Genomic DNA, 23,126 nt, shown 5'->3' with positions numbered 1-23,126 from the left:
CCAAGCAGAAACTGATGGCCAAGTTCCACCCATATGAAAATGGCCTCAACCAGGATTTTGTGATCATGTCACACTATATGTAATTTTCACATTCGGCCTGGGCTTGCAAAATCCTACTAACTGAGCTGGCTTGAGACAATTTACATATCTTTAACCACTGATTATCCCTCTCTACACTTGTGCTGTCTGTATTGGTAAAGACTTGATTATTTGTAAAGACTCCCATTCCAACCATCATCCTTCAATTGTGTCTCTGTCTATATATGCTATGATTGTGAACCCACCTCTCCACTCACCTGATGAAGGAGCAGTGCTCTGAAGCTCGTGATTCCAAATAAACCTGTTGGGCTTTAACCTGATGTTGTGAGACTTTTTACAGAGTAGAGACAGTGCAGTGATAGGCTGTTCGGCTGACAGATTGTTCACAGTGAATTGGAATAATTTTGGCGAACAGTTGATACACATTTGCCCAGCACTTGGACTGTTTTGATCAAATATTTTGAAGACATTCATCAATTCACAAGTCATGTATGTTTTGATTCGAAATCCAAACCCCATCCTGTTACTTTCTTTCTTGATAGCAATGACTTAGTACCTTCTCTTTACTATTGACAAAAGGTATTACCAGCAATGTTTGAATGCGCATTAAAGTTTGACACTTCCAGAAGTGTGTTTATTTTTAAATTATATCTTTCATTATAGAAATACAGAAACATAGGAGATAGGAGCAGGAGGAGGCCATTTGGCCCATCAAGCCTGCACCACCATTCATTACAGTCATGGCTGATCATCCAATTCAATAGCCTAATCCTGCTTTTTCCCTACAACCTTTGATCTCATTCACCCCAAGTGCTATATCCAGCCATCTCTTGAATACATTCAATGTTTTGGCATTAACTACTTCCTATGGTAATGAGTTCCACAGGCTCTGCACTCTTTGGGTGAAGAAATGTCTCCTCACCTCCATCCTAAATGGTCTACACTGAATCCTCAGGCTGTGACCCTGGTTCTGGACTCCCTCACCATCAGGAACGTCCTCCCTGCATCTACCTGTCCAGTCCTGTTGGAATTTTACAAGTCTCAATGAGATTCCCCCTCATTCATCTGAACTCCAGTGAAAACAATCCTAACCTAGTCAATCTCTCCTCACACATCAGTCCCACCATCCCTGGCATCAGCCTGTGGAGGAAGTTGAATCCAGTGCCTCCTCATTGGTAAATTCTGAAGCGATTGTTAAATCCTTATTAGAAAAGGAGTTCTGATCCAATCGCGGTTTAGAAAGGCTTTTTGGGTTTAGTCACTATTATTGAAGAGAAATCATTCTAAAGACACTTGAAAGTCAAGTGTAAATAACGAGTAACAGGTAATTAGTTTCCTCACATTCCCTGGGTCCTGCTCTTCCACTAAGATCAATTTTGAGACTGTTGGTCCAATATTAAATATATTTTTAGACACCAGCAGAGTTGCATTTGTGCTTGGTGTCACTTGTATTCAAACAATTCAACAAATCTTCCATCCATAGCCGGAATATGATTTGCAATATTCAAAGTCTTTGCTGCAAAAGCATTACCATATTATTTATGCATATCAGAATTATAGGGAGTGGGATAGCTTGATCTTGGGATTGGACATAGCTCGGCACAACATTGAGGGCTGAAGGGCCTGTACTGTACTGTAATGTTCTATGTTCTATTCGGTTTTGTCAGCATTTTTAGAATGAAAATTTGGTGCTTTTAAGGAATGGAATTTATTGGTTCTGATATTCTGTCATCAAATTAAAATTATGCAACAAAAACAGGAAAGGCTGGAAAATCTCAGCAGGCCTGATAGCATCAGTGTAGAGAGAATCAGGCCAATCTTTTGATTTTGGATGACCCTCAGAGTTGGCTCATTGAGGTCGGACAAAGGATCATCCAGACTGGAAACGTTGGCTCTGTTCTCTCTCCAAAGATGCTGTCAGACCTGCTGAGATTTTCCAGCATTTTCTGCTTTTGTTTCAGATTCCAGCATCTGCAGTAATTTGCTTTTAATGCAGAATGCACTGCCCTCAGGTTGGACCAAACAACCCATGGTTGGCAGAGACCTACCAACACATCCACCCTGGAATCAGGGTGGGTGAGCCTCACAGAACAGCATTCTCCGTTGACCTCGGGCGGGATCTCGTGGGCCTCGGGCGGGCATGCCAGTAAAATTCCAGCATGGGAATAGGCCTCTTTTAGGGAATAGGGAACATGGAAAAGTGGCCAAATGATGGAAGTGGTTTCAAACATTTGAAAGACAAACTGCGGGCTTTATTGGTGATGACAAGACCAGTCACCATGTGGGCTCAGTGTGGTTTGAAAATAATTTGGTGGCAGTTTTGTTTTAACACACAGGGGAATGTTGTGACATTGCACTCCTCCACAGGTGTGAAACTCATTGCGATGTAGACGGTGTTTTCTTTGTAACAGCATTTTAATAAGGTGCTTATTTTTGGTTCTATTTCTGCTAGCCCATCAGATTGAAAAATTGGAACTGGTGGCGCATTTTGAGAATTGTTGACAAAGAGGTTTTTGTGTGTGTGAGAGAGAGAGAGAGAGAAAGAGAGAGAATAAAGGGGATCACAGATGAAAGCCCAGCGGATTGGACGCCAGTTGCAGTGAAGAGGCAGTTCCTACAAGCTGAGTTGGTGAGTCAGAGTGAAAGATCCCACACTGGCTGCTGCAGGAACTCAGCTTCCCCCACCCCTCCCCGGGCACTGTTTAAACAGCTGTGTGCAGAACAGTCACAATATGCTGCCTGTTTAAAACCTGAACAGTTTACCCGGCTCGGAATCAGCTCCTTTGCAACCCGGTGAATCTGCCTTTCTCGACGGATGTGAAGGAGGCTTGTAAAGTTACTCACCTCGGAGTCAATAAATAGGGCAATTCTGGTTGAGACTGATTGCATGGCTTTGGGGAGGAGGGGGGGATTCTGTACGGAATGCAGCAATCCTTAACATCCTTTATAAAGCGATGGTGTAACTTATAAATGTGCTTTTTTTCCCTGTTTGTGTAGGTGATGCCATTTGAAGTATTAACTTGAAGCGGCGGAATGGATGTCCGGGTGAAAGGTATTCCTTTAGCCATGGGGGCGTCCTGCGTTGCCAATAGCAACTTTAAAGGATCAGTTTCCTAGTCGTTCACACGGGAAACAGGCTGGATGTTCTGCTGGAGGCGAAGATGGGACTTGGGCTGAATAAAAGGGACTACTGAGTCACAACAGGTAGCATCTGCTGAGTAATTGCAAGCAGTGATTTAAACAAAAAGAGAACAACCCCAATGTTAGTGACAATTTTTTGTGATGGTGCTTATAGCCGAATAGTCTCAGTTTGAAGGACCCTTGGAAGGGTTGGGGGGGGGGGGGGGATATATTCAGCATGGAAAACAACACAGCCGCAGGGATTCTGAATTGCTCCGGCTTGGAGGATGTGTGTGAGTTTTCCAAGGGTGCAGAGTCTAACTTCACCCAGCCAGAACACTATCCGGATTTGTACTTTGTGCTGCCGGTGATCTACGCGGTGATCTGTGCTGCCGGCCTGACGGGTAACACGGCCGTGATTTATGTCATTCTGAAAGCCCCCAACATGAAGACAGTGACTAACATGTTCATCTTAAATCTAGCCATTGCGGACGACCTGTTCACTCTGGTGCTGCCCATCAACATAGCGGACCACCTCCTGTACTACTGGCCCTTTGGAGAGTTCATGTGCAAGCTAATCCTCTCCATCGACCACTACAACATCTTTTCCAGCATCTATTTCCTGACGGTGATGAGTATAGACCGCTACCTGGTGGTGCTGGCCACCGTGCGCTCCCAGAAGCTGCCTCAGCGCACCTACCGGGCGGCCAAAATCGTCAGCCTCTGCGTCTGGCTGCTGGTCACCCTCATCGTGCTGCCCTTCACCGTGTTCGCCGAGGTCTACACCGACCCCATGGACAGGAAGAGCTGCGCCCTGGTGTTCCCCAAGCCCGAGAGAGCCTGGCTGAAGGTCAGCCGTATCTACACCCTCATCCTGGGCTTTGCCATCCCGGTCACCACCATCTGTGTGCTCTACACCCTGATGCTGTACAGGCTGCGAAGCATGCACCTCAACTCGAACGCCAAAGCCCTGGACAAAGCCAAGAAGAAGGTCACCTTGATGGTCTTCATTGTGCTGGCGGTGTGCCTCTTCTGCTGGAGCCCCTTCCACCTCACCACCATCGTCTCCTTGACCACAGACGTGCAGGAGACGCCGCTGGTGATCGGCATCGCCTACTTTATCACCAGCCTCAGCTATGCCAACTCCTGCCTCAACCCCTTCCTCTACGCCTTCCTGGATGACAGCTTCCAGAAAAGTTTCAAGAAGCTGCTGGAATGCAGAGCAGGGTAGAGACGCTTTAGCCGGGAGGGTCAATCCCTAAAACAATGTTTTATGATGTTTGAATAGAAATGTAATTGTTAAACTTTCAAGTTCGCTGCCGCCACCTGTTGTTTGCAGGCGCTGGGTTATTCCCAACCCCCGTGGGGGGGAAATCTACTCAGCCTTCCTGGGATCCCCAGAACTGATTCCTGGGGTGGACGCACAAGAGCGGGGGGTAAAACTTTTGAGTAAAAACAAATTATTGCGGATGCTGGAATCTCAAACCAGAAAGAGAAAGTGCTGGAAAATCTGAGCAGGTCTGGCAGCATCTGTGTAAACACAGTAAGAAGTCTCACAACCCCCAGGTTAAAGTCCAACTCTCCACTCACCTGACGAAGGGGCAAACCCCGAAAGCTTGTGGGCTTAACTATCAAATAAACTGGTTGGACTTTAACCTGGTATTGTGAAACTTCTCACTGTGTTTACCCCAGTCCAACGCCGGCATCTCCACAGCATCTGTAAGGAGAGAGAAGGGCTGACGTTTCCAGTCAAAGCTTTGCCAGTCTGGACTCCAAAGCTCAGCTCTTTTCTCTCCTTCCAGATGCTGCCAGACCTGCTGAGATTTTCCAGCATTTCCACTTAAGATAAAACATTGAATGTCTTGCAGCTAGATCTCACTTTTAGATTTTAGGTATCACTGCGTCCTGATTTTTGCCGCATTAGTGTCGGGATAGGGGGTCAGATTTTGCTGATTTTTAATCTTCGCCGTGTGGGACTAGTATATGGGTAATTAATATTGTCAGTAGCATGAAGTCTCAAGTGGGAGATTCAGATTGACATTATGTAGTTGCTGCAGCTTTATGCCATGACAGGGATAACATGTTATCAATGTAAACGGATCAATAAAGACGGCTATACCCACACAACACACACATCATCCTTTCTATTCAGGAGATTGCATGTTGAACGCACTGTATTTTTGAGGCTTGCCAACGCTTGTTAAACGCTCTAAAAGTTGTCGCACTCTCCCTAATTGCACGTTACAATATGTCATTTGGTCTTTGTGTCAAGCTGTGCCTGTTTGATGTCCCCGCTGTCGGTGTTCACATTGTTCTCAATTCATTTCAATAAACGGCACTGCCAGGTGGCTTTTTCTTTGCTTCTGTTTTAACGCACGCAGCGTACAGATCCAGGAGGACTGATCTCTCCAAAGTCAACAAACACTGAAGTGAATATCATTACTCTGAGATTGAAAACCTCATTTTGTTACACTCGTTTTGTAAGGGTAAAGTCAGGAAGTAACGAGTTTGAGCGCGTTGTTGGCGGTACACATTTGGAAAATATACATTTCACTGAATGCTTTAAGTTGAAATCACATAATTGCTATGAAATGAAATTTGCGAAAAGTTACTGAAAATGCTGCATTTTCGTCCGTATTGCATGCATTTCGTTTATAATGAATGTCAAGAACAAGGCAGGAGCGAGTCACAATATTGAATGAAAGTAAACCTGTTAGAATCCATCTGCTGATTGTCTAGTTTGAGTTTATTTATTAGTGTCACATTAACGCTGCAATGAAGTTACTGTGAAAAGCCTCTAGTCGCCACAGTCTGGTGCCTGTTTGGGGACACTGAGGGAGAATTTAGCATGGCCAATTCACCTAACCAGCATGTCTTTTGGGCTGTGGGAGGAAACTGGAGCACCCGGAGGAAACCCACAGAGACACGGGGAGGATGTGCAGACTCTACACAGACAGTGGCCCAAGCTGAGAATCAAACCCAGGTCCCTGGCACATGAGGCAGCAGTGCTAACCACTGTGCTTCCATGCCACCATATTATTATGTCACAATAATCTCAGCTTGGGACTAATATTCTAACCAACCAGCTAAGATCATCAGCTATCTCCAAATACAACAAAAAAAAGTTGGGTTTAAATTAATTTCCCACCTTTTGGAATATCAGGTTACTGGGCTGAATCATCATTGCAAGGTGGGTTTGAAGGTGAACTCTGCTGGTTCACAGTGCCACTGGCCTGCAGGTCTGTCCACATTTTCCATCGGGGGCCTATTTTCAGGGAGGCAGTTTCTAATGGGTAGGAAGAGGGGATGAGGGGTGAATTGGGGAATAGGGGCAGAGGCACAACCAGCAGAACAGCTCAGCCTGAATTCATTGGGGCTGAAAGGAACAGCCACAGGCCATCCTGAGGTGAGCTCTCCCTGCCCCCTCCCAGTATAATGATGAGCCAGCAGCCTATGTATTTTGCAATTTACCATTTCTCAGAAGGGTTTCCTTCATCTTGAGATACCTTGATAGTCGGACAATGCCAGCACCGACCTCTCCCAGTGAGGCTGTCCAAGGCTTCGAGTCTCCCCCATGGATCCTTTCAGCTGTGAAGACGGTCACTGGCCTTAACTGGACAAGGTTGGATTTTTGCCAAGGAGGAAGGAAACAGAAGCTGGGTCTGATGCCTATCTCTGATGGGAAACTGACTGAGGTCCCAATATTCACAGGAATGAACTCTTATTTGATATGAAGCCAGTAAACATAGAGATGGATCAGATGAAGGGTAGACTCATTTAGTGTCCAGGGCAACCATTATAGAGGCTGTTGGTTGTCCTGAGGGATAGATCTATGATTTGTGCCAAAATCTTCCACAACACGACAGGGAGGTAGAGTGTCACAGGAGAGCAGAAGACTCATGCCTATGCTTCACCAAGCAGACCCATGCTTCACTGATACTGATCTGTATCTAATGGTGGAGGTTATGAGGGAGAGGAGAGGGGTCCTCTTCCCACAAGGTGGGTAGACGAGGCCAACGCATTATGCTGCCAGGACCTCTCTCTATTCAGGACCATTTCCCTCAGCCTCCAATTCCTCCTCCTCTCTTACCATTTCTCCTCCAAACAGCTGTCTACTTCCAGGACCTTACCATTCTCAAGGTCTCCACCTGTAAGGAGTTCAATGTTATAGAAGGAGCAGCAGATCACCACAGTGCCCAAGATCCTTGCAGGAGGGCACCAGCTGACCATTCCAGGCATAGAGTCATATGCCGGAATTCTACTGCCCTACCTGCCACAGAATGGGAGCGGGCAGGGGGCAGGCAACAGAAATATCCATTGACCTTGGGTGGGAAGTTTAAGTCTCGTTTGACCAAGGCTATAAAATCCCGCCCATAGAGTTTTACAGTGCATAAAGAGGTCCTTTGGCACATTCTATCAGTGCTGACCATCAAGCGCTTATCTATTCTAACCCTGTTTTCCAGCACTTGGTCTGTAGCCTTGTATGCCATAGCATTTCAAATACTCAATTAAGTGCTTTTTAAATGCTGTGAGGGTGCTTGCCTCCAGCACTCTTTCAGGCAGTGAGTTCCAGATTCCCACCACCCTCTGGATGAAAAAGACTTTCCTCAGATTCCCTCTAAATCTCCTACTCCTTTCCTTAAATCTCTGCCCTCTGGTCAATCACCCCTTCTACTAAGAGGAAACATTCCTTCCTATCGACATTACCGATGTCCCTCATAATTTTGTGCAGCTCAGTCCAATCCCCCTCAGCCTTCTCTGCTCTAATGAAAACAAGCCCAGCCTAACCAGTCTCCCTTCATAGCGGAATCACTCCAACCCAGGCAACATGCTGGTGAATCTCCTCCGCACCCTTTCGAGCGTAATCACATTCTTCCTATAGTGTGGTGACCAGAACTGCACACAATACTCAAGTTGTGGCCTAACAAGCGTTTTATAGTTATAATCTTACTGCTCTTATATTCAATGCCTTGACTAAACAAGGTAAGTACCCCATAATCCTTCTTAACCACCTTATCTACCTGTCCTGCTGCCTTCAGGAATCAATGGAAATGAATCCTAATGTTCCTCTGGTCCTCTGTACTTCCGAGTGTCCTACCATTCATTGTGTATTCTCTTGTATTGTTAGTCCACCCCGAAATGCATCACCTCATTCTTTTCAGGGTTAAATTCCACTTGGCTCTGTTCTGTCCACCCATTGAGTGGCCACTTAATTGGTGAATGGGTTGGTTTTATGCCCAAGGTTCTGCTTACCCGAGGGTGAAATTGAGTTTGGCTGTGCAGTTTCCTGGGGGGATCCCATCCATTCAATTTTACGTTGGAATCAAAAATACAATTTCTAAGCTTACGGATGACAGGAGGGCTTGGGCATAACGAAGAAATGCAACACATCACTTTAATAATCTTGCAGAATGGTCAAATAATTAAAACATCAAATAATGCAAATAATTGTAAAGTAGTACGTTTTGATAAAAAGAACAGGGAGGTCACTTACTGCCTGGAAAGTGCAATTAATCTAGATGGTAGAGAACAAAGGGATCTCAGAGTACACATACACTAGTCACTTAAAGTTGTGCCACATATTAACAAGGTCTATTAAAAAGAAGGCAAACCAAACACAAGGCTTTATTTCAGGAGTAATAGAGTTGAAAATTAGGGAAGTTATACTAAACATGCAAGCTAACTTTTTTGTCCTTGTGCCTTGTGTTCCAAGTACAATTCTAATGAACGATCGCAGCAAAATCAAATCTATTAGATCCAGTTTAGTGCAAAGCAACGCTTTTAAAAATAACTTTTTTTTAGGTTAATAGAAGCAAGTGGATGCTGGGAATCTGAAATATGCTGAAAAATGCTGGAAAAACCCAACAGGTCTGGCAGCATCTGTGGAGAGAGAAAGAGTTAATATTTTGTGTCCATGTGGTTCTTCAGAGTAGTTTTTAGGTTAGCTGACAGTCTGAATAAATACAAAGAGTCATCATTGTGTTTAACAACCTTTTGAAAAAGCCCCTGGGAAATCAACTTGTAGAAATATTGGGGGTGATACTCCCATCCTGAACCGTAACTTTTCTGGCGGGTCAGGCTGGGCAATGCACATCATTGGCCTTGTTCCGGGATTTGTGCAGGCTCCGGGAACGCATGGTCTTCTCCCAGAGCTGGTGAATAGTTGGAGACCAGACTGTGCTGGAAACCTGTGGGAAGACAGGTAAATAATGCGAATTTTTTTTTAAACATGTTTTAAATTTATCTTAAATTATTGGGAACTTAGCGGTCCTGATTGAATTTCCCATCCCACCAGAAGTACTTCATTCCAGGGGGTTTAGAATAACTCCCTACGTTCAGGGAACTAGTGGGACAACCCGCTGGAATGAGTGGGGGGTGGGGGAACAATCGGGACTCCCCAGGGGGTCGGGTGGTGGTGGTGGGGTAGTGCTTCCTGGGCATGGGCACCCTGGCAGTGCCAGCCTGTGCCCCCATTACTGCCCAAGAGGTAAAGTGTCCATGCCCAGGGTGTACCTTGGCACTGCCCACCAGGCAGTGCCAAGGGGGTGGGGACTTTTGTGGGCAGGGCCTGGGGCGATCGATGGGGATGGGGAGTCCCCCCTGCCATTCTGCATGCCGATTGGTCTGGGATGGAGGGAGCGCAGTGATTGGGGCAGGCTGGTAGTCTGCTGGGGGTGCCCTGTCTCCTGGGAGGGTGAGACCTGCCCTGGGGTGGGGGGGTGGGGGTGTTGTCTGCTGGGGTGAGGGGGATGGGCGGGGGGGGAAATTGCCACTGTTGAGGGGGATGGTGGGCTGGACATTGGGACGCTCCAGGGCAGGGGAGGGGTACTGCAATCGGGCCAGCGTTCAGGCTGGCCAGTAAAAGGGGAGTCCGGCAGATAGGGATCACAGTGCATGCGCAGAGTTCCAGACTCCGGCATGAATAGGTCCTGCACCCCCACCCCCGACACGGTTTGCAAAGATATTCATGATCGGGACCTCTGCAGCGCACAGAGTGCAGAGATTTGAGTGAGAAGTTGAACTAACAAAACAGTTGTGATCTAGAACAGTTTTCCCACCAATTTAGCACTTCTGGGAGAATCATCCCCATTGTTTCCCCGAGACCAACAGTATGTTCTCCTTACAGATGCACCTGCTACTTTAATCCAGAGAAATAAGATTGGTTGACAGCAACAAGACTTAACAATTCTTAAGTTTGGCAACGTCATTGCTGAAATTTAACCAGTTACCCATGATTTGGTAAGTTCCCCATGATACATTAGCGTGCATCTCATTCAATAAAGGGTGACCATGGATTACCAGATTGTCAGGAAAACCCATCTGATTCACTTTGGGGAAGGAAACCTGTCATCCTTACATGGTCTGGCCTAAAAGTGACTCCAGATCCACAGCAATGGGGTTGACTCTTTACTGCCCTCTGAAGTGGCCTCGCAAGCCGTTCAGTTGTGTCAAAACTACTACGGAAATATCAAGTAAAACATAACTGGATTGACCATCTGGCATCAACCTAGGCATCAGAAACACACTCTACACTATTTTTTAAATAGGGAAAGGCTTCGGAAATCTGAAGCACAGAAGTACTTGAGAGTCCTGGTTCAGGATTGGCAGTGCTGAATTGCTCCTTGGTTTCCCAGGTTATGGGGATTAGTGGAGGAAAATAAGTGGGGTTATGTGATAAACCTGGCTAAGAGTCAGTTCAAACTCAGTGGGCTGAATGGCCTCCTTCTGTACTGAGGGATTCTATGATTCTAGGTCACTGCTGATATCTGTAATCTCCTGGAATGCAAACTCTTTCCTAGTGGACCAGTTGGACATGCATTGCTAATGGCTAACAAGGTGCATATCACTGGAAGATCACAGCCTCCTACCCCCAGATTTCTATCAGCCGCAGGTCAAGTTGTGTGCTCTCTTTTCCTGGAAGGAAAGGAAGCAGCAAAGTGTGTTTGTTGTGTCTTGCGTGGAGAGAATGGATGGACACCATTTGTGGAGGGTGACTATGAAACATGGATATAATCGGCTGAGAATAGTAGTAAGTAATTGGCTGCCTGGAGGAGTATGTGAAGTGCCTGCAGAGAGAGGAAGGTACTGCTTTTCACTGACCCAATAAATATCTTGGTATTAGAGTCACGTCTGACCTGTTAAAGGAAATTAAGTTGAATTCAATTCTGAAACTAAAAATCAATTGGTTGTGATTTTCAAGAATGGCAATTACTCTACTGCCCTGTGGGATGAAGTGAACGCTATCAAATCATTAACTATATTGGAACTGAATTATATCTTTCTCAGGATTGCTCGCGAAAATCAGCTTCAAGCTCCGTCAAAATCACAATAATGTCAATATCTTTTCCTTGAGAGAATGGCAATTACAAGCATCCTAATATCTTTAATTGGGATGTAATTTTGAATGCATAAACTTAGACTGGCTGATTGCTTTGAATGGTGATCGCTTTGCTGAACACCTTCGACCCGTCTGCAAGCAGACCTTCCTAACATAAGAACATAAGAAATAGGAGCAGGAGTAGGCCATCTAGCCCTTCGAGCCTGCCCCGCCATTCAATAAGATCATGGCTGATCTGTCGTGGCTCAGTTCCACATTCCCGCCCTCTCCCCATAACCCTTAATCCCCTCTCTTATCAAAAACCCATCACAGCACCCTGCTTCCCTGTCCGCATGTCCGTCCTTGACCTTTTGCAAAGTGCAAGTGAAGCCCAGCGCAAACTGGAGGAACAGGACCTCATCTTCTGATTGGGCACTTTACAGCCTTCTGGACTGAACATTAAGCACAAACTCCTTCCTCCATGTTCACCCCGTTTCCATTTATTTTGTTTCATCTTGTTTCATTCTGTTCCATCCATTTTAGCATCCCTCTTTTTTCACCTCCATGTTTCCACTTTCCATTCCAGATCTCCTTTTTGTCTACCCCACAACCCTTCAGGGCAACTGCCACATTCCTCAGGCAGCCCTTTAACAATCTGTACCTCTGTTCTGCCATCAGATGAGTGTTTTGATGAAGGAGCAGTGCTCCGAAAGCTTGTGATTCCAAGTAAACCAGTTGGACTTTAACCTGGTGTTGTGAGACTTCTTACTATGCCTACCCCAGTCCAACACCAGCATCTCAACCTCATTTATATTCCGTCCCATTCCACTCCCCCCCCCAATAGTATAAATCGCCACTGATTTGCTTTGCGGCATGGTGGTACAGTGGTTAGCACTGCTGCCTCACACTGCCAGGTACATGGGTTCGATTCCTTGCTTGTATCATTTTCTGTGTGGAGTTTGCACATTCTCCCTGTGTCTGTGTGGGTTTCCTCCAGGTGCTCTGGTTTCCTCCAACAGTCTGAAAGACATGTTGGTGCATTTACCTGAAAAGACTCTGGAGTGTGGCGACTAGGGGATTTTCATGGTAACCTCATTGCAGTGTAATGTAAGCCTTACTTGTGACTAATAAATAAACTTTTAGCTTTGCTCTCAGCTCTGACTCATCTAGGTTCGAAACGTTGGCTCTATTCTCTCCCCACAGACGCTGTTAGACCTGTTGAGATTTTCCAGCATCTTCTGTTTTTGTTTCAGATTCCGGCATCTGCAGTATTTTGCTTTAAACTTAAAATAACTCTTTGGCTAATAGCTCATTACTGTTTATGGGATTTTTGAAGTGTGCAAGTTGCCTTGTCTTGTTTTCCTACATCATGGCAATTATAAACACACTTTATATATATTTGCATATATGGCAAGGAATGAATTATGTTTAAACTTGGCTCATTGAATTGTGTTACATCAAACAGTCCAGATTTTATTAGCACGTACATTATCAATCTCCAAGCTACTGAGCAAATGCATTAATCCATTCTTGCCAATTATGAAAGAATCCAGTCATGAACTAGCAATTCTTTATTAATATAAGAATCAATTTGTTGCACTTATCTGAAGCATTGATATTGATGGATTAGATGGTGGGGAGTCAACAAGTATGCGACAAGAAGTACTGATTGACTGGAGACAGGTCCTCTGCCCCTCAGCTGGGAGGATCCTCCCTCCCCTCGAAGTCTTGCCTCAGAGAGAGCTGCCAGTCAAACTGTGGTCCCAGCGGCATCAGAAGCAGTCGTAGCTACAGCTGGGACTTACAGGCAGTCTCTGGAGTCCGGGACCAGGTAAGTGCAGAGGGTTTTAGAATGGGGAGGGAAGATGACACCTGGGGTGCGTTTGGGCAAAGGATATTGATGGCAAGGCCTGACAGGTAAGGAATCATCTTGTGGGGCAGTGCCCAGTGTTGAATAGAAGGCATTGAAGGCCTTGCCAGTCAAAGCCTCAAACCCCTGCCAAGGCCTGAGCATGGTGAGTTTCTGGACTCCCCCCCTTCTCCTTCTGGCACCTGAATATTGAGACCAGGTAAGAAACATCCTTAAGTGGCCAATAATTGGGTGAGGGTGGGCAGGCTGGTCTCATCCCACTGCAAAACTGTGGAGAGGTTGATGTGGGAGGGCAGTGACAAAACTTCCAGGGGATTTTAAGAACTCCCTTACTGGCCTGCAAATTGGATGTGGGGGATCATAACATTCTGCCCAATCGAGTGTATAACTGATGACATTGGATTAACCAACAATATAAATAACAGGTTAAAAATGCAGTTCAGTTATGTAACAGTAATTTAACATTCTTACTGATTACAAAATTACAGTTGTGATCGATATTTGAAATTCATATGAATTAATGAGATTATTTGAGGATTGAACTCCTTGCATAGTTTAAACTTTTACTTCCTTAGGTCGTCAGTCTATTGTATAAATTAAAGATTGTATGCTTACAGTTAGCAATCTTTCCTGATGTATAGAATCTTCCCTTATGCAATGGCATGGAAGAATTGGGCAGCACGATGGCACAATGGTTAGCACTGCTGTTTCACAGTTCCAGGGACCTGGGTTTGAATCCCGGCTTGGGTCACTGTCCGTGTAGAATTTGCACATTCTCCCTGTGTCTGCATGGGTTTCCTTTGGGTGCTCCAGTTTCCTCCCACACTCCAGGCTAGGCTGATTGGCCATTCTAAGTGTACCGGGATGCATAGGTTAGAGGGATTAGTGGGTAAATATGTAGTGATATGTGGAGAAGGCCTGGATGGGATTGTGGTTGATGCAGACTTGATGGGCTGAATGGCCTCTTTCTGCTGTATGATTCTATGAATTGGTTGACTTTCCCTCCTCTGGGAAGATGGTGCGAAGCTTCTAAACGTCAGGCCAAAGCGATGCTGGCCATTTCTCTTGGATTTATCTTACATTTCAGGCATTGCCAAGAATGTTTCTGATGTAGCGGGATTTGCACCAGGGTAACATGGCCAGAAAATCACCTCCTGTAGTCCTGATGGATTTTAACTTTGGACAAGGTACTACATGACAGACTAATCAGAAGAGTAAAAACATGGGATTTAAGGACAAGCGGATCTAAAATTGACTCAGTGGCAGAAGGCAAAGGGTTATCATTGATAGGTTATTTTTACGATTGGAGAACTGTTTCACAGTTCTAGATACCTTGTTTCTCATGGTATATATCAGTAATTTATACTCAAACATAAAAGGTTTGATTAAGAATTTTGCAGATGATACAATAATTGGTTGTGTGGTTGATATTGAGGAAGGGATCTGTAGACTGCAGCAAGGTATCAATGGACTGGTCATGTGGGTATAGAAGTGGCAATTAGAATTATGAAGAATGAGGTAATGCATGAGGAAGGGGAAATAAAGCAAGGAAATACAGAAAAAAAAGTAGACCACAGTGAAACAGAGGGGTTTGGATTACATGTCCACAAATCCTTGAAGGTAGCATGACAGGTAGATAAGATAGCAAGTGGGATACTGTCCTTTACCAGCTAATGCATAGAATATACGACAGGCAGGTTATGCTAGAACTGCATGAAATGCTAGCCAGCCCACTGCTGGAATACCACTTGCATTTTTGGTCACTGCATGTGGAAAAGTTGTGAGCACTCTAGAAAAGGGAAAGAGATTTGTTCCAGGACTGGAGATTTGTAACAATGAGAAAAAGTTCACCAGATTAGGACTGTTTCCTTTGGAGCAAAGGAGGCAGATAGAGAATAATTGAGGTTGGTTGTATAAAATAATGAGGGGCTATAATAGAATGGATAAGAAGGGTATATTTCCCTATGCATACAGATCAACAACCAGGAGGCATAGATTTAAAGTAACCGATTCATGGGTTGTAGGAGATTTGAGGATTTTTTTCTTCCACCCAGGATGTGGTAGGGGTCTGGAACTCACTGCTTGAAAGAATGGGAGGAGCAGAAACTTTCATTACATTTATGAAACAGTAGAGTGTCATAAATTACAAGACTATGGACCAAGACGGGATAGCTCTTTTTCAGAGGGCAAAGCCACAATGGCTTCCTCCTCCACCTTGAATTCCTAACATTCTAAAGGGAAATGGTGAAATTTGAGAATCAAGTTTTAAGGATATCTGACCATAGATCTTTACTTTTTACTTTGACCAGACTTGACCTGCGTGAAGGCTTTGCCAGCTTTACAAAAAGTGATCAAAGGTCATATTTACACCATAGAAATTAACAGATGTAAATATTTCACTACAACCATCAGACACGAACATTGTTTTATTTTGTTCCAAAAACTGGATGGTTCCATTCTGAAAACCCTGACAGAAAATGTAAAATAGAGGATGTGTAGCTATTTGGTATCGTTTATTTTTTCCATAACTGATAATAATTGTACCGATTGTCAAAATGATCATATTGATGAATTTGTACATTTATAGGGTGTACTTGTACTCATAAATACCAACTAAATGAAATGCATCATCTGATTCACACAGCAGATTGAATAGACCAGGGCTGTTTTCCTTGCAACAGCCAAGGTTGAGGAGGGACCCTATGGAGCTGTAGAAGATTATGAGGGACATAAATAGGAGAGCATTCTTTCCATTAGTAAACAGGCCAATGAACTGAGGGCATAGATTGAACATGAGAGATAGAAGGCTAAGAGTGGAGTTGAGGAGGAACCTTTTCTGGTGCAGGGAGTCTGGGGCTCAATGCCTGAAAGAGTGGTTGAGGAACTCTAATAACATTTAAGAAGTATTCAGATTTCACTGGCATTGCCATGATCTCCTGGGCTATGGGTCAAGTGCTGGAAAATGAAATTAGTGCAGTCAGATCTTTGTTGACCAGCGTGGACATGATAGGCTGAATGGCCTCCTTCTGTACTGTACACATCAATGAAGTGACCAAGATTTTACAGCTTGTGCATGTAATAAGAAATGAGCTGTCAGATAGAAAAGTCCAAACATTAGACTATTTTAAAGCTGTCAATCATTCTGATTACACTGTGGAGTAGCAATGGACAGCTACTTAACTTATCGTTGCATTTGGAACTAATTCCAAAACTCTTGAAGTAACATATTACCCAGTGATTACCTGGTGAGCTCATTAAAATACATGATTCGTTGATAATCCAATGCTACTGGCATGTTGTGGAGATGCAGGTATTGAACTGGGGTGGGCACAGTAAGAAGTCTCATAACACCAGGTCAAAGTCCAAAAGGTTTATTTGGAATCGTGAGCTTTCAGAGCGCTGCTCCTTTGCCTGATGAAGGAGCAGCGCTCCGAAAGCTCGTGTTTCCAATAAACCTGTTGGACTTTAACCTGGTGTTGTGAGACTTCTTACTATTTGCATGTGATCACCTGCTAGTTTCATCATAGTGTAGTCTGATTATTTTGTATAATAATCAAACAATCTGACTACCTCAGTACCTGGTGTCATTTTTTTTTCTTTTTCACATATTGGTGACGATGAGTCCAGACTTTTCATTCATGTTCTCCAAATTGTGGTCTTCAAATCTGAATTTGCAATTTTACTCTGAATTAGGGTGCATTACAATTCAACAGCTGCAGTTCTGCAAAGCTGTTTTCTTTAAACATAGTGGCTGTTTCTTCCTTAGATATCTGGCTTCAAGGTCTAGATAATGTTTGTTCTGGTCTTTACCCTCATAAACTCATGTAGGATCGAATTTGTTCCCAAGTAGCAAAGAGTAATGCAACTTCAAGATGGAGAAAGTCTCATCGGGGTTTCACTTCAGCCAGCTTGGGCCACGCTAAACTTAAATCTGAATACACCAACTGAAGTCTAGCCATTCAATGCGGTTTTGTTACTAAACAGTGCCATCTTGTGAAAATGTTGCTGCATTTCAACATTGTAACTTCTATGTTGAGAATGCAGTCACAACATTGGGCTCTGTAGTGTTGCTACAATGGCACTTCGAGTCACTTCCAGCATGATCTACAGTTGCCATGCTTGTAAGGACACTAGTGCAGTATGTTCTGCACAAGGTAATCCAACTTAACTACAACTTCTTAAACCAATCTTTCCCCATCAAGGAGATTTTGTTCCTTCCAAATGCTATCAATGGGTTGCAATTGGATGCATCATCATTATACACCCTAATGCTAACTTTACTTAACACTGAAATAGAATTATTGGAATAACTAGTCAGTTTCAGATCAGCTTTGCACGAGGAAAGTTGACTTAGGGACTCCTTGTAATCTCCTTCTGAAGTAAGTCATTGCTGCAGCTGTATCATAAATGTTAGTAAATTGTAAATCTCCGACTTTTGTTTCTGTTCTTGGTGCTGGAATTATATCTTCAGCCTTATTACTCTCATCTTCTATGTGCTGTTTTTCCTGCTCTCTGACTGAGTGACTTCCTGCTCTATAACATCAATTTCTGTTTCCACATCTGTCAAATGCACATTTGAGGATTTCAGGCTCCAGAATTAGCTTTGATTCTATCACAAACTTGACCGAGCTGGATAGTGACCTGGAACATTATTCTTTCCCCTCCTCCTGCCTGCTGCCTCCATATGACTTGACTTTCCCACAGGCATAGCAGAAAATGGGGACACTTAAATAGGTAGGGGAAGGCATGGCAACGGAACCATGTTGGCACAGTGGTTAGCACTGCTACCTCACAGCTCCAGGGACCTGGGTTTGATTCCTGGCTGGGGTCACTGTCTGTGCAGAGTTTGCACATTCTCTCCATGTTTGCGTGGGTTTCCTCCAGGTGCTCTGGTTTCCTCCCACAGTCCGAAAGACGTACTGGTTAGGTGCACTGGCCATGCAAAATTCTCCCTCAGTGTATCTGAATAGGCACCTGAGTGTGGCGACTAGGGATTCTCACAGTAACTTCATTTCAGTGTTAATGTAAGCCTACTTGTGACTACTAAAATAAACTTTAACTTTATCTCAAGTTTTGATTCTGAGGCTGTGAACTTGGCTGCCATGGTCTGTATCCCAATGAAATCCGGTGGATCTCCCTTTCCAACCCAGGAAAATAAGTCCTTTTGCAATTTATAATCATCTCTTTTGATGATTCCCATCACTGTAGCTTCATCACAGGCCTCCTTCCATGTCTGCTTATTGCCTTTGTTCAAAACCTTGGTCTGGATTTTATTCATTAGAATTCCTACAAACATGTCTCCATGGTTGATTTCCAAGTTCCCAGCATACACACAGTGGCAAGAGAGTTTATTTAATTCGAGGATGCAATCTGCAACAATCTCACATGCAACTGTTTCCGTTCCTGGATTGCAACTCCCAGTGTAATCTCATTTTTAGTCCATATTTGAGACAGAATTTCATTAACTTCAAAATCGTCCACAGTACTGGATCATAGAACCCTACAGTGCAGAAAGAGGCCCTTCGGCCCATCAAGTCTGCACTGACCACAATCCCACCCAGGCCCTACCCCCATATCCTCCTACATATTATTACCAGCTAATCCCTTTAACCTAAGCATCCTAGGACACTAAGGGGCAATTTTAGCATGGCCAATCAACCTAACCCACACATCTTTGGACTGTGGGAGGAAACCAGAGCACCCGGAGGAAATCCACGCAGACACAAGGAGAATGTGCAAACTCCACATAGACAGTGACCTGAGCTGGGAATCAAACCCAGTTCCCTGGAGCTGTGAAGCAGCAGTGGTAACCACTGTGCTACTGTGCCACCCAATGTCTAACCAATGTTGTCCTCGGGGACAATGGTTAGACACCACCTCAAAAACATCTGGCCTTACCATGGTGAGGAAAACATTTTCTCTATCCTCAGTCCCTATTTTGCTTGTTTTCAGAAAATTCATAACCATTGTTTGCAATCACACCTCAGTTACTACTTGTTAGAGTTGAATCCCCCTATTGTCCCCAAATAGGTCATTAATATTACCATGCTGACTCAGTGTACCTGGGTAGACATGGAGCAATCTTTCAAACTGCTCAAACTTCCTCAAAGCCAACTTTATAAGTGTGTTGCAATGTTCTTCATCTTTAATTTCTCAAATTTATGTAAAACAAATTGCATCCCAGCCTTGTGTGTGGCACTTGAGGAAGACATGGTCTGCCGCTGGCAGCCATTATTGAATCAACTTTGTTTACACATCCCCAACAGAGAGAACAGCAGAAAGAACCATAGAAAATAGAAAATTAAGGGTTATGTTTAAAAAAGTTTGGATCTTGCAATACATTCAGATCTTTGCTCATGGAGCAAATTGTGCAGAGGACACTGAAAGTCTGCAAAGGGTATAGATAGTTTAAGTGAATGGGTAAGAGTCTGACAGATGGAATACAATGTTGGTAAATGTGACATCACCTATTTTGATAGAAATAACAGCAAAATGGACAAATGGTAAAAAATTGTACCATGCTATTGCGCAGAGGGACCTGGATGTCCTTGTGCATGAATCACAAAAAGTTGGTTTACAGATGCAGCAGATAATTAACAAGGTAAATGGAATTTTGTCTTTCATTGCCAAAGGGATGAAGTTGAAAAACAGAGAGGTTATGTTGCAGCAGTATATGGTGCTGGTGAGACCACACCTCGAGTACTGTGTACAGTTTTGGTCTCCTTACCTGAGAAAGAATATATTGGCACTGGAGAGAGTGCAGAGGAGATTCACTAGATTGATTCCAGAGTTGAGAGGGTCGGCTTATGAAGAGAGACTGAGACTATACTCATTGGAATTTAGAAGAATGAGGGGGGATCTAATAAAAACATATAAAAACTATGAAGAGAATAGATAAAATAGAAGCAGGTAGGTTGTTTCCACTGTCAGGTGGAACTAGAACTAGGGGATATAGCCTCAAAATAAGAGACAGCAGATTTAGACCTGCATTGAGGAGGAACTTCTTCACCCAAAGTGTTGTGAATCTATGGGAATCACTGCCCAGTGAAGCAGTTAAGGCTACCTCGTTGAATGTTTTTAAGGCAAAGATAGATAGATTTTTGAACAGTAAAGGAATTAAAGATTATGGTTAGTGCGTGGGTAAGTGGAACTGAGTCCATGAATAGATCAGCCATAATCTTATTGAATGGCGGAGCAGGCTCGAAGGGCCAGATGGTCTACTCCTGCTCTTAGTTCTTATGTTCTTCTTAATATGCTACAATTCCGTGGACAATTTATAATCTAAACTACAGGAAAGATCCTCCTTTTATCTTTTAATCCACAGAGATACCCCCTCCACAGTTATAATTTACACTGTCCCTTAAGTGGACACCTCTTTCTCTATTCCAAACCTATTGTTGGCTTGCTTGAGATCCATGCCTTTCCTTTTCCAGTCAGAAAACCTTTAATCTCTGGATTTACTTTCACTGTGAGGAACTGGCACAGTGGTTAGTGCTGCTGTCTCACAGCCAAGGATCTGGGTTCGATTTATAGCTTGGGTCACCATCTGTGCAGAATCTGCATGTTCTCCCCATGTCTATGTAGGTTCCCTCTGGGTGCTGTAGTTTCCTCTCACAATCTAAAAGACGTGCTGGTTAGGTGCATTGGCCACACTAAATTCCCCCTCAGTGTACCCGAACAGGCACTGGAGTATTGGGATTAGGGGATTTTCACAGTAACTTTATTGCCGTGTTAATGTTGGCCTATCTGTAACACTAATGAATAAATTTTAACAAATTCTAAATTGGAAATAATTCCCTCTGGTCAAGCTAGCGAATCTTCTACTCTGGTTTAAATCCTCACAAACCTAGCCTCTGAGCTCCACCTATGTTTTGCAATGTAACCAACGGAACCAGTATTTTATCTGCTCTAGATGTAGAAATAGTAGCACCTATCAATCTGCTGTCTCACTCTCACAGGTTTTTGAAGACTGACCATGTCTGTGAGGTTCAGGAAAACCTGCAAGCTTATCCTACAATAGCTTTCCTATAGACTCTTCTCCTCTAAAGTTCCATGACTATGGCAATATGAATCACAGGGCCCTGTATCCAAGTAGAAAACCTGATAGCTATCCGCTAGACCCCCAGCTCCATTCTATCTTGGAATTAAATAAGTAGTTTAAAATACAACTATTCATAAAACTTGATATTGCTAATACCACCTTGGGATTTGGGGACTCTCCATCCACCATTGGCACATCTGCTCAGCTCACTGTTTACAGAGGAGAATATCTTGCGCCTTCTTTCCAGTAAAATAATCTGCATCCCTCTCCTCCCCTCCCCCTTTGACCTTTGAGAACCAAACCCGCAGGCCCGTATGTCTTTGGGGCGTTTAAACTCAAATTTTATGGGCGGGATTTTCCGGCCACTCTCTCCCCAAAGCTGGAAAATCCCACCCGAGGTCAACAGACCTTTGCATGGTTCATCCCCCCCACCTGTCCGCTTTGATTCCTGTGGTGGGTGGGATGGGAAAATTCCCTCCAATGTGTTCACTCATTTAATATGAATTTGTCCTTTTGAGATTTTAACCATTCAGGCAAAAGGACAGTCTGGTGACATGGAGTGGAATGCTACCACCTCACCCTCCACAGAAATGCTGCAAGCAAGGGCCCGACGACGGAAATCTCTGCTTTCCTCGGGCTGGAATTTGCAGCCTCGCCCAAGCGAGACCCATAATGTCAGGAAAGGTTTGTTGTGTAACAGAAGCTAAGACTTCAGTATCAATTTTACTGGCTTCGTGTGGGTCTTGCCTCCCAGTTCAGCTTTGGATGCAGTCAAAACGTGGGTTGGTCCCTCTCTCTTTGTTCTTCCATCACAGCACGCCTGCAGTCTCTCTCTTCTCCATAACTTCTTCAATTCTTTATCTACCCATTCCACATGCCTTGTTGCTGGAACTTGCTGCTTATTGACCCTCTCTGACACACAGCCCATCCTCACAATTGATGGTTTTTTTGAACTCTGGTTTGGGCAAAGAATGGTAAGTTTGTTTAACCTGGTGCTTGGTCAGGTTCTGATTGATTTCTGAAGAGTAGCAGTTATCTCCCGATATCATTTCCTGTTATCTGATTGATTCGCTAAAGTGTCACTAACCTATAGCACAGTCCTGTGTTCATCTGTAATTCGGTTAAATTTTATGACTTTCTACTCAGATAATAGGATGTCTGAGAGAGATTCTGTGTCTGCTTATTTGAGATAAGAAAGTGGGTGGAATGGAATGGAGTGATCCCGCTGAGACCAATGGACCTTTGCATGGTTCTGTCCTGCCCACTACAATTCCCATGTAGGCAGGATGGGAGAATTCCACCCAGTATACGGTATCAGTGTACTAATGATTAACTTCTGGGTTCGTCATCTGAAATGTCTAATTGATGTATCAATATTGAATGCCACGTAGAATTCTCAGTAAGGTCGACAATCAACAATGTTTTGGCTGATAGAACCTCTTGCTGGTGTGGATTTCTGCCCTGACTGTTGATTCTTGAACAAGTTAATTAAAAATAAGAAACAAGTCCAAAGTGGCACACAGCCTTAAAAATAGCACTGAAATTACAACACATGAAATCTATATAAATAATGAGACAATGCGCAAAGATGAGGTAGAAAGCAACAAACAGCACTAGGATACATTCAATTGATGCAAGTTCTTAAGTAATAGGAGGAAAAAGAAGTACGTAACTGCAAAACTGATTATCATAGAATCCCTACAGTGCAGAAGGAGGCCATTCGACCCATCGAGTCTACA

The 23,126-nt window shown here is 44.0% G+C and overlaps 1 protein-coding gene across 1 annotated transcript; it reads left to right on the top strand.

Moving 5' to 3' along the window:
• Positions 1 to 3,397: 3,397 nt before the first annotated feature.
• Positions 3,398 to 4,417, top strand: npbwr2b (neuropeptides B/W receptor 2b). Its single transcript, XM_080204416.1, has one exon. It carries the CDS (start codon positions 3,398 to 3,400, stop codon positions 4,388 to 4,390), a length of 993 nt encoding a protein of 330 aa, XP_080060542.1. The 3' UTR covers positions 4,391 to 4,417.
• Positions 4,418 to 23,126: the final 18,709 nt, after the last annotated feature.

The sequence above is a fragment of the Carcharhinus amblyrhynchos genome, chromosome 16, assembly GCF_965287045.1.
Source record: "Carcharhinus amblyrhynchos chromosome 16, sCarAmb.v2.hapA, whole genome shotgun sequence".
NCBI classification, from domain to species: domain Eukaryota; kingdom Metazoa; phylum Chordata; class Chondrichthyes; order Carcharhiniformes; family Carcharhinidae; genus Carcharhinus; species Carcharhinus amblyrhynchos.
The sequence above is the reverse complement of the archived record's forward strand: the minus strand, read 5'-3'. Positions and strand labels throughout refer to the sequence as shown.